Source organism: Nylanderia fulva, unplaced genomic scaffold (genome assembly GCF_048542155.1).
Source record: "Nylanderia fulva isolate GAGA-0341 unplaced genomic scaffold, ASM4854215v1 Scaffold17, whole genome shotgun sequence".
Taxonomy (NCBI): domain Eukaryota; kingdom Metazoa; phylum Arthropoda; class Insecta; order Hymenoptera; family Formicidae; genus Nylanderia; species Nylanderia fulva.
In genome coordinates, this window is record NW_028189945.1 from 142,510 (window position 1) to 155,431 (window position 12,922).

General features: G+C 33.9%; 2 protein-coding genes across 5 annotated transcripts in view; one reads left to right on the plus strand and one right to left on the minus strand.

Annotated features, from left to right (window-relative positions):
• LOC114938381 (nose resistant to fluoxetine protein 6) overlaps positions 1-12,640 on the minus strand; it is a 28,094-nt gene extending 15,454 nt beyond the window's left edge. For both annotated transcript variants that reach the window (XM_085481076.1, XM_085481075.1), the window contains exons 1-3: positions 11,302-12,640; positions 6,584-6,783; positions 2,746-2,954 (exon numbers count right to left, since the gene is read on the minus strand). In XM_085481076.1, the coding sequence (XP_085337202.1) occupies positions 2,746-2,954; positions 6,584-6,783; positions 11,302-11,734 (842 nt within the window). In that variant the 5' untranslated portion in view covers positions 11,735-12,640. The remainder of the gene's footprint in view (positions 1-2,745; positions 2,955-6,583; positions 6,784-11,301) is intronic.
• Positions 1-12,922, plus strand: part of tyn (trynity) — a 202,517-nt gene that overhangs the window by 54,997 nt on the left and 134,598 nt on the right. The gene's annotated exons all lie outside the window — the stretch shown is intronic.

Genomic DNA, 12,922 nt, shown 5'->3' on the forward strand with positions numbered 1-12,922 from the left:
ACGTCTAACCGTCAGGTGCAACGTTCACGTGCAACACACTTTCCGGCACTTTCTTTCTCTCCGCGGGTGCACCGCTTATGTAATACGTGATGCGCGTTTCTCGACCGCGTAATATAAATAATCGAGCGTGTCGGCGCGACGGCGAGATATCCCCGTTACCTGTCTCATACCGATTAAAAAGGAGACACTGGTCGCGTTCGGCCAAAGTGCAACTTTCGATCGTGCGCGCGAGAGAAAAAAACAGTCCGCGAGTTTCTCAAAAGGCCGGGTATACGTGCCTTTCCATACGCGAAGCCCCATTAATATGAAACCCGAACTTTGGGCTATACTCCATGTAATCTAGAATTAGCCTGAGCTCCTACTCTCTCTCTCTCTTGCATGTAATAGACATATAACTTCTGTCGTTGATCGAACTTTTCGAAAGTCGTAACTGCAATATACGCGATTAGTAATATATATATATATATATATATATTCCTCGCGGTAGTCTCTTTCAGTTCAATACAGTTTGCATCAGTTATATACCTATACAGCGAGAACTTAAACTAGGTTTCTCAGTCGTCGAGATTTAGAGGTATAATTTGTTTGTATATATATTACAATTCACTTTTAATCTGTTTATGCAACATCTATTCGAATCGAGAGAATTTCCATTAACATTTGCATCGCTATAGAATACATTATTGTTACCAAGATATTAGTTTCCTGTACCGAAAAAAATTTTATTGAATTCAAATGAATATTTATTTCAATATACTGCTAATAAATCATTTATTTGAAACTAATGATATTGATTTCATGTAAAAAATATTTATTTGATATGAAAAAAATCTTTTCAAAACAGATAAATGTTTTGTTTCGAATAAATAATTTATTAGGCATTATTGAAATATTTATTAATTTAATAATTTTTTCAGTGTACAGACATAAAAATTCAGGAGAAAGCTCTTTTATATTTGTAGTATGTTACTAGAAATCGTAAATTTCTTCAAAAGAATAAAGTTTCTGAGAACAAAAAATTCTATATAACGTTCTAGGATTTACTAGGGACATTTTTAAGGATTATCGTCGCTGTATGAACGGATTTTATTTTCCGCGAGAGGCTATAAGAGGCTATAAGAGGTTGTGTAATTAATTACTGTGTTAAAACTTGCCACATGCTGGTGAGTGTTTAATTACGACGTATCTTTTTTATCGTATCACGTCATATATTAATTTAAACAGATTTGATTTTATAGACATCGGAGTGAGAATTATTTGACAAAATAAAATTTTCCATCCAATCGGATCGCGATATAATATGCGATTGCAAAACTTCTGCATCAATTGCTATAACTATATTACGGAAACGTGCAATTATGCCTTTCGCAAATACGAATCGTTCCGTGTTTGTTTGGAAGCGAATGTATAAGCATATATATACATATATCTCACACAATTTCGCTCGGATATTGTAAATCAACATCGAGTAATATCGATAGATGGACTCGGAATTTTCCACATGTTTCTATCGTTCATCAATTTCGTCACGCGGTGCATACTTTGTAAAAAATCAATAAAGCGGAAACTGCATAACGGTGCATTGCATGCATCGAAGTAAATAAAGCTTTTAGAATACACTCTGATGTTGAATATTGATGTAAATGTTTCGGACTTTGGCGATATTGCTTGTTTTATTTTCGTTGGAAAGAAATTGATTGCTCTTCACTATAAAAAAATCATTGATATTTTAATTCAAAACTATTGTGTGCACATAAAAGAAATTTTACAGTAGAAATTACGTAAAAAAATAATGTTATTTTTTTACAACACTCGTAAAGGAAATATAACGATATTAGAATATTTATTACCATAAAAATTGTAAATTATACTTGTTTGTCAACAAGTATGAATTTGTGCATTTAAAATATCTGAATAATACTCTTTTGAAAGTATCACATGTATATATAATATTATTGAATAAAAATATCGTGATTATATGTAATTTTTATTATAATATTTTTTTTAAGCATGCATCTAGACTATATAGTTCAACAATTCTTTCATTAAGTCATTATTATTTGAATATACACATAAAAAAGCAATTTGATAAAATTATATCCAAATTGAAAATGAATATATTTTTGATCGACAGAAAACAAATGTTGCTGGAGATTTCGATTCTTCAATATCGCAAAAGACTTAACTTAAGTATTCAGGTATTCGCGTATATAAAAGGAGGAGAGATATCTTCGCGTTTCTGCAGAAAGTACGGAAAGCTAGTTTCATAAGTTCTGTCGAAGCATCGTGTCCCGGAATGAAATTTTCCAAGTTGTGTCATTAGATAGCTCAAGTGTTTCACTCTTTAAATTATATATGTATGCATGAACAAAATTTTTCTGGGTCATTTAAAATGTTATCAGAAACTGCATGGCATCCTATATACACGTGTGCATGTGTGCGTATGCATATATGTAAATGTATATTAAACACAATTTTAAGCAGCATAAACAGGTAGCGATATTATATGCACTCAGATCAATATTTACGAAATCGAGTTAAACAACAACAATATCATTGTGGTGTGTTGTTGTAAACCCTTTCAGCTGAATTGATGCATTTATAGCGATATTGAATTGCGCACTTGTGAGAGAAGTCATCGTAAAATCTATTGCCCGAAAACGCCAGACCAGTAAATCCCATCCGGCTATAAACAATTTATTAGTGGCGCGTTCAGGCCGTAAGAGAATTTTTAAGATTACTCACGAGAGCACGTAAAATTTGGGATCCCGCCAGGCACAGTAATTGCTTGATGGCACGGGCTTTACCGCAACAACGTGAATCTTCGGGCCGCTCGATCGATAGGTCGAATTGCCCTCGCGTTCGACCCTATCAGCGCTGGCCCTTAGCATCGAGGTCAGAGATGCGCGATCACACGTACCCGGTAGGCAGAGACCCAAAAACACCTGACGTGTCTGGAAAGAAAATAATGAAACGATGTTAGAGTGTGAGGACTATGTTCTTTTTTCCCTCTACGAAAGTTATGTCATTAATAAATCTTGTTGCGAAAGAGAGAGAGAGAGAAGCAAGATTTTTTCCCTCAACATTTTTATACCTCTCTACTTGTTGCGAAGTTTTTCTACTATCCAAAAAAAATATTAATGATTTATCTAAAGATGTGTATGTGTGCGTATCGATTTATTGCAAAAAATTTTGGCAGAAATACATTTCTTGAAAAACGGCTCACATCCCCTGCACCATATGTTTCATTGTTTACGTGGTTTTCCACATTAAAAAAAAGAAAAAAAGAAAGATAAACGATGAATATTGCAATCTTTTTTCGGCGACTAATCCAATCCGGGGCAAATCTCTTGCCCCGATTAAAAGGATTTTTTTTGCGCGATTTTTTCGGATTTTATAAAAAAATACAGCGAAGTCGAATCCGCCCCAAACATTCGAGATTATAATCTTCGTCTATCGATCGCGCGGCAATAGAATTGGGAATCTCCGAAAAAAAACGCAGTTACTACTTTTTTTCGTCAGCCCTTGGCGTGGCGCATCATGTGCCAGTGGTTTATTTCCTCTTTTATTTTGCTCTTGCGTCACAGTCGATAAAACGCGAAGAAAGCTTTTTTTAGTTCGATAAGAATCCGATTTTATTAAATTTAGAAGTCCTAACTTTCAACTTGATACTTTTTTGTTATTTAACGATAAGTTATATTCTTGCGTCGGGAAATTACGCAAATCACAGTATGCGAATCTTGAAATAGCTTAGGCGAGCAACTCCAATAATTAACACATAATGATATCGCCCAACTTTGCGCGAATAATAAGATTAGAAACGAGAAGCACCGGTGGTGCTTTCTCAGTGCTTTGGAACAATACTATACAGAAGAGAACTTTGGGAGCATTAAATCATTGAGCAATCTTATTAGGGCGAATAGAAATTTTATTTTGCTAATCGGAAGTTAAATTGGCTCGCTAGCTGTTACTAGATCCTAGACTTAACACGAAATACTCAATCTGCGTCTAATATCTTTTCCTGTTTTCGATGAACTAGGGAAAGGTTATATCATCTTTAAACTTTGTTCGGTTTTCCCTAGATAACAATTTTTTCGAGATGAATTATTGCTCAAGTTTTTTTATTCAAATATAAATGTGACATTTGTTGATGATCGCTACACTTATTTACAGTGCAAAATTACGATTTAAATTTTAAAAAGTATTGAAATTTGTGGTAAAATAAAGAAGAGAAAAATTGAGAACATTTTTATGTGGACATTCTACATCCAATATTAAACAATTCAGATTTAATAAAAAGTTTTAAAGTGTTCTGTTCTTTAAAATGAGGGACTTGAAGATTGGGATTTTTATATAGATAGATCATTTTTAAAAGCAAACCTCTTTTACAAATTATTTAAATACAAAGAAATGAAGGATAGATATTTTTATGATTATTTTTGATATAGAAATAAATATTATTTCATGTATTACATAACATAAGATTACACACACTGAGAACAAAATGCTGTTGATTCAATTAAACGTCGACGTCACGGGCTGTCAAACATATGCAGTTGACTCATCAGTATATCAGTATAAATAAAAGCATGACGTCTTGATTTGATTAATAATGTCATTGAATTAACAAAATACTGACGAATTAACTGCATATGTTTGTGGCAGTCCGTGACGTTGACGTTTAATTAAATCAACATTTTTTTCTCAGTGGCACTGACATGAATTACGCACTATATTAACGGCATGCATTGACCTTTTCTTTCTTCTTATATATAGATGCGATGTATTTTTATATGTATTACATCTACTCGTAAATATAACAAATTTAAAGGTATTATGTGCTATTATATAAATTATTTATTATTCCAATTTATGACGCTCTGCGTCAGTTTATCTAAACCGATTAATTCACAATAATTTATAATACAAAGTATACATATGCTTAAAATACATATGCATAAATTAAATTTGCAATCCGGATATATATATAAATATAATGATAATAGATATAAGAAGAAAATAACGAATTGACACATTTATACTAATAACAAGCTACATAATAAACGCTCGAAAATTTATTTCCCGTTTGTATTATCGAAACACATATTGCGACTAAACAAAATGGATATTATTTCGTGTGAATTATTTATAATGCAAGTATATAAGTTGATATATTATTTAGTTCAATTGAATCATTAACCGTCGAGTAAACACGCAACTAAAAACACATGATAGGTATCTCCGTCGTGTTAGAATGAAATGACTAAATGTATAATTAATCGTTTATTATGACACGATGATGTTTTCATCGATCTTCGTGCGACTGTCATCGCGAGTTATTTACGGTACGCGACAGTCATGCAACGCGCGATTTACATGCAAACGAATGACTGATGAACAATCCTGATATAAACGTCTCGTGACGATTTCGTCAGTTTGCGCGTGGCATCGATGTACGCTCGCTTAATTAATTCCCGCAGTAGTTTATCCACAATCGCGGTGTAGATACTCGGAATGGTGAAACTGTCGTCGAGTAGTAAATACAGTAATCCACGAAACGCGCCTCGTGTCATAATATCTGCTTCGTTACATCCCGCTATGTGCGATTTAATCGACCGTGGCGATGATAAAATTGCAGCAGGATGTAAACTAATACCGATAAAGAGCGAACTCGCTCAATTACTCTCCTCGAAATTGTTTAATATCTTTTATTACTATCTAACCATATACATTTTTATTTGCACCAAGTATATAAGAAATTTATTTATTATATCATTTATTTATATTTTTTTTTCTATATTATTTATTTATTATATTTATATATTTAGAAAATATATATCAATATAATAAATATATTATATATTTAATATATTTAGAAAAATGTTTGTGCGAGGATATTAATATATATGCACAAATAAATAAGTAAAATATAATAGAGCAAACTCGCTCAATTACTCTCCTCGAAATTGTTTCATATCTTTTATTTATTCAACCATATACATTTTTATTTGCATCAAGTATATAAGAAATATATTTATTATATCATTTATTTATATTTTTTTTTCTATATTTATTTATTATATTTATATATTTAGAAAATATATATATCAATATAATAAATATATTATATATTTAATATATTTAGAAAAATGTTTGTGCGAGGATATTAATATATATGCACAAATAAATAAGTAAAATATAACAGAGCGAACTCGCTCAATTACTCTCCTCGAAATTGTTTAATATCTTTTATTTATTCAACCATATACATTTTTATTTGCATCAAGTATATAAGAAATATATTTATTATATCATTTATTTATATTTTTTTTCTATATTATTTATTTATTATATTTATATATTTAGAAAATATATATCAATATAATAAATATATTATATATTTAATATATTCAGAAAAATGTTTGTGCGAGGATATTAATTAATATATATGCACAAATAAATAAGTAAAATATAACAATAGGCGGGAATTTTTCTGGAATCATTTCTCTCTCGATGGGCACAAATGAAACAGTTCGTTTTCGTAAATACGACGAAAGAACTTAATGAGGTCTGATGTACTTACCGAAAAATCGACTTCTTTCGGGAGATTTAAGTAAAACCTTGCAACGTGAAATTTAAGAGAAAAGGGCGGATCGTCGTCATCGTCCGCCCTTACGCTTTTCCTGCCGGTGACATCAAGCTCTTTGCAAAGAGTGCTCGAGCCCAACCAGAACCCATTGCCGAAATGGAATTGTGAAGAGTAACGTCCGCTCGCGTCAGACACTGAAAAGAGAAAAAAATTCAGATGAAGCGTCGAGAGAAATATTGTCGATTATCGGAGCGGAACAAGCGAGATAAACGCGCTGTCGCTCTTATGACTCTTATCGCGTCTTTCTTTCGAAATGGGTACATATATATATATATATATATGAGAGAAAGAGAAAGGGAGATCTTCTTTCCAGGATCGCGGAGGAACAAAATGTGCGCGGCGACGTGCGAAAAATTCGCACGAATATTTGCGCGTTAACGTCTGCACGCCACATTTTCTCTCTCACTCTCTTTCGAGAAAACTCGAGAGATCGCTCCAGATCCGCTCCAGATCTCGGATGCTGTTTCGCTACAACTTTTTTTCCCCTTCTTTACTCGTCTCTTTTTTTCTCGCTGAAAGAGAGTCACCGTGTATAAAATCGAGAGCGGCGAAATAAAAAATCGGTAAAATAAAAAATTTCTCAAATTACCTGAAGGATCCGATTACCTTACAGACTCTGTTCGACGGTAGGTTTTCATTGTCAGTTACGTAAAATGCGATACTCGCGCACTGACCACCGAGAGTAGAAAGTGCATTCGGGGCGGACTGCATATATGTTCGTGTAATGGTCGGCCACACTATTATTATTAAGAAACGTAACGCGCCGTGTTCTCTGCGTTATCGCGAAAGTAATCAATTTTGTGCGATAATCTAGACACATTGGTATTGCGCAAATAAATACCCGCGGGAAATTTTAACAAGCTGTATTACAAATGTGGTGTTGATATAGTTTTTATACGTTAGACACAATTTTCCGCGAGACACGCGCTTATTATATCAAAAGCATGACCTCTCTCATAGCGAAAGTTCAATTTCTTAAATGCTATAATTTTATATTCTGTCTCTATATATGTATATGTATATATATACGCGATTTATTGCGTAGTTAGGGAGAGTTATAAAATCTTACACCAGTGGATCTTAATTTTTTTGAAGTTTACGGAATACTTTTGATTATAAGAGAAATTTGCGGAACACTAAAATAATTAAGATTATAACAAAAATATGCATGAACATATTTTTTATTAAAAATTATACAATACAAATTATGTAATAGTAAAAAAATTTTAATTTAAATTTGAAAAATTAATATTCATAAAATTAAAAAAAAGTTATAGTACTTTCTATAATAGTAGTTTTTTTTTATATAAATATGCGGCGTGCTTTCATAATTTCGCGGAACACTTGTAACACGTTCGCGGAACACTAATGTTCCGCGGAACACCGGTTAAGAACCACTGTCTTATACTATGGAATTTGACTTTAGGTCTGACTTCTCGGCGAAAGTTGAGTTGTTGGACCCCATAATTTTATAATCCGCGCCTATATACATGATTTATTGCGTGGTTAGAAAGAGCTGTAAAGTCGCGCTACGGGAATTGTCTTGAGCCGCAAAGCCACGATGCACACTTTGGCGGTGGAATTCGCAACAATGGCGTAACGACGTCGGACGAATTAATGACGACCTGGCTTTAAGAATAATGATTCGTTATGACAGCTGCTATAAGATCGGGGAACGTCGGAAGAAATTGCGCAATGCAGCAAAGCTCGGGAAGCATTTAAAAACAATCCCGAGTCCACGATAGAGACGCGAAATTGTCGATGCAACTTTTTATTGCCGTACGGCAACTTGATAATTGTCCAAGTTTATTGTTTTCGCTTATTTCATTCGATCGCGTTGCTTAACGTTATTAATTTTTTTTTTTTTTTTTTTTTTTGCGTCGATTATTATTATATATATTGCGGAACCGTAGTTTCGTAAATGCATTTGAAATATATTCTCGCAGTGGCAGATATACACATTTATCATCTTTTATATTATATTAATTAATTGAATTAATTTCTCAAAATTATTCTCAATGGCGCGTACAAAACATTACATAATATTGTGAAGCGAAGGTTTATAAATGAATTTTAAATGCATTTCTGCTGTCCGCGCGATGTCAGATATATGCATTCGTACACAACATGTACACATTTATCTCATCTCTCTCATTACATTAAATTATATTAATTATAACTCTCCACAATTTTTCAAAATTTCTCCATATATATATATATATATATATACACATAATGACATATTCTGCAAAAGGGATAAAGTGGGATTTCGTTAATAGAGTCAGGGATAAAACAATTATCCTCCGACAATTAGCGTCGCTTTCTAGACGTAATTGCGAACTCGGCTCGTTTTCGAATTCGCCGTTCGCGTCACGTACACCCAAATCCGTCGAAGATGCACCTGCTGCAACGGGGCGTCGCGTGTGTGCAGTTTCGCAATTTTCGCGTAGCGCGATTCGCCGCAGGCGCATCCGTCGACGTTATTACCGCGTGTACATCCGACAATGCGGACGCGCGCCGCGAGACCGGAAGTCGTCGCCGTAGAATCCGCCGTGCAGGTGACTTCGCAGCCCCGCGAGCTGTCAAGTCAGGAGCGCGCACAGCTGTGCGCGTGCTTTCATCGGCTTGCCGCCGATTGCGCCTTCGGGGCCTTTCTCAGCTTTCTAAAATCACGGGCGGCACCGCGCGCGATAACGATATATATACTTACTCTCTTCGCGCACGATCGTTATTATTATTACTTAATTACCGATACTGTTACTCGCTCGGGATAATTTATAGATAGGCTCCTTTTAATTTGCCCTGCCGCGTATTATATCATTCCATTTTTTGTCTGGAATTATTATAGAATCGTGAATTATAGATAATATTTTACAATTGCTGGCATCACACTGAACACTCTGAGAGAGAGAGAGAAAGGGGGGAGTTCTAGTAGCGAGAGAGGAATTTGTGTGTGCAAATGTCGGGAGGGAAATCTTGCTCAACCGGAAATATTATCGGAATATCGGACATTCCGAGTACAAACGCACGCACACAGTGCGTAATAAATTTCTTCACGCGTGTACATTTTTATGGTTTATTCTTTAGTTTTTACAAATATAAATAATATATTATTACGCTTATTGAACTAGGTTGAGGAAAATAGGAAAGAGAAAGAAAAAGATAGGAAGGCGAGATGTGAATTTTGTAAAGTGTTAGACATAATTGTGATTGTAAAATTAAATATAGATGAGGAAGTAATGTAATTCTACAGAGGAATAATACAACATTTCTACACTTATCATTGAGCATGAGAAAAATAATTTACAAATTCATTCTGTAGGAAGCGTCAAATTTTATAATTAATCTAATTAAAACACTGAAAAAAATTTATTGAATTCAAATAGATATTTATTTTAATACTGCCGTATAAATAAATTCATTTATTTGAATTGATGTGAAAAATATTTATTTTACATAAGAAAATTCTTTTGAAAACAAATAAATATTTATTTGTTTCAAATAAATGATTTATAAGGCAATATTGAAATAAATATTTATTATTAATTTAATAATTTTTTTCAGTGAAAAACGTGACGCGTGTAAAAGTTAGATGCGTGTAAAAGAATGTGTGAAAGTTTATAAGAGAGACAAAATAATATTTTTTTTTTTCAATTGATACGAAAAAGTTCTCTTTAAGATTTTGACTCGCGAAAACACTTGTGCACTTCATTTCGAATTCAAGAAGTCCCGAGTTCCGAGTTTATGTGAATACTTTAGCGCGATTCATTTGCATGACTTCAATGTTGATTTTCTTCCGAATCCTGTTGAATGTTATGTTCGAGATAGTAGCGGCCGAATTTCATTTCCTTAATGTGCCACATTCATAGGAAGCGCGTAAAGATTCGTGATGTAGTAGACTGTAAGTTGTCAAAGAGTTTACTGATTTAAACCGTAAACTAGGTCAGAGTATTTCTATTATTACAAGGCGAAGAAAAGTTTCTTAAGATAATGAAATCTTTAGTCACTCTTGAGTGACAATCACACTCGTAAATTTAATCGAACATATACAAATGCAAATGTTTCTAGATATCTTATTTATTAATGTTTACTCATCTAAAATATGCATATATTTTTTCAAGTAATTTATGATTTATGATTTATCTATCGTTTTAAAAAATCCGAATTTGTTATCCGCTAAGAATCCTTTTTTATTCAGATAATTTATATTCGTAATTATTTTTTACTCTCTCGCTCATTCTGTCAATTTATTCTTAAAAATTCGTTATTCATCATTCTCATCACACTGTAAAAAAAATATGTAAAATTACATTAAAAATATGTAAAATTACATAAATAATAAATGTAAAATTACATGATAAATAATAAAAAGATAAACATTTCTATTATTTTTCGTGTAATTTTACACTTATTAATGATGTAATTTGACATATTTTTGTGTAATATATTACATATTTTTTTACAGTGCAGGACGAAACAGAATAAGGAATTAAATTACCTCTAACGTAGACAACTGCGATAATTACAATACTGTAGCATTATGTATTTAAATTACTCAAATCATATAAGAACTAGATCCCATCTAGATGGGAGAAGAATCTCTCGGACTTTTTATTTTTTTTAATATACTTTGATCGATCAGAATGACTTACTCTTCGCGGCCCAGATCTTCCCATCTCTCAGCGCGTCCAGGAACCTTTCCATGTCCCTTCGACATTCGCCCTGAAGTTTCCCAGGCACTCTGGCCCACCTGAGAGGATCATAAAGATCGGCTAGCCACTGTATGCTGTTCGCCGTTTTTTCGAGTTTCTCTTTCATGAAATCGATATCGAGGTCCCGATGCTCCTTATCGTTCCCGTCGAACATTTTCAAGTAGTTCTTCCAATCCAGCTCTGGATTGTTCTTGCTGAAGGCAATTAAGGGTTTCCTCGATTCATTTTTCTCGTCCGTTGCATTGTTTGACTTGCTGCCGATCGAGGCAAGCTTCTGCGGTTTGCTCAGCTTCAGGATGTTCGATTCCTTTTCCGCGAGCACTGCTCGAGTGACAAGCAGGATCGCGAGAAGATAACTAAATGGATGCGTCATGTTGCCCTCGTTTATTATTAAAGATGTTACCGTTATGCAAAATTTTCACTTTCGCTTTGGAAAACGATCGACTAGATTTTTTATTTTTTTTACTTGGGAGATCAAACTCTCATCGATTTCCGTCGTTAAGTTCTTTGGATATCGTCATCTTAGCATTCGATGAAATTCCTCCGAGGGAGGCAGGAGGAAGAGGAGATATGGTAATATCGTTGTAATGAGTGTTTACTCAATTGAATTCTCGAGCATGCTTGAAGAGAAATACGCGAATGCGGGAAATGCCGATTCGATGCACAGAAATTCGGGGAATCGCGCGCTTCACTGAGGCTGCTGATTTTCACGAGTAACCACGTGCAAATTCGCTCTCGAGACTGTAATGGTTTAGCAAATAAACCAACCTCGGGCGCCGTAAAAAAGACAATAATTGTAGAAAGTCGTTTCTTTATATAATAGTCTGCGATACCCGTAACTTTTCAAGTATTCAATAGACAAATACGCTCAATAGACAAATCTATAAATGTTGGATAATGTCGCGTCGTTTGAAAATCCCGCCTGAGTAGAGTATTTCCATATAAATTATAAATATTTTAAATACGTTCGGATTTCTTCATTTTCTCTCTCGGCGTGAAATTTTTATGTAGAAAATGTATATATTTATGTCAACGTTTTCAAATTCCGCTAATATACCGATTTAAAAAAAAAAAAATGTCGAAATGATGCGAATCTCGTTTTTAATCTCGTACGAGAAGAGATCTCGACACTTCGCGATCACACAACACGTTTTGTTTGTCACTGATTGACGTTGACGAGGAGAAAAAAAATCCACAGAGATGCTTCAAAGCTGGTTAAGGAGGTGCTCGCACGTATGACAGACTAAGGATCACGCACTGAATGAAGCGAATAAAGTCCGCGGCAGCGTTCGCTCGCGAATAGTGGGTTCCCCTTTCTCTTACGACGATGTACTTTACCGCCGTAAATGCATTTCCTTCTCCGGGTCGCGAAAGAAATGTCGTGGCTCAGGCCGGTTTTTCCACTGTGCCAAATAGAGGGTCTGGTCAGATCGAATAGCCATTTTATAATAATGGATATATTAATGAAATATTATATCAGCTGTGTTTATTCTTATAAATGTAAATTGTACTTCAAGCTTCTAACAAAAGTTCTGATGGGATCGAATAAATTTTATAATCA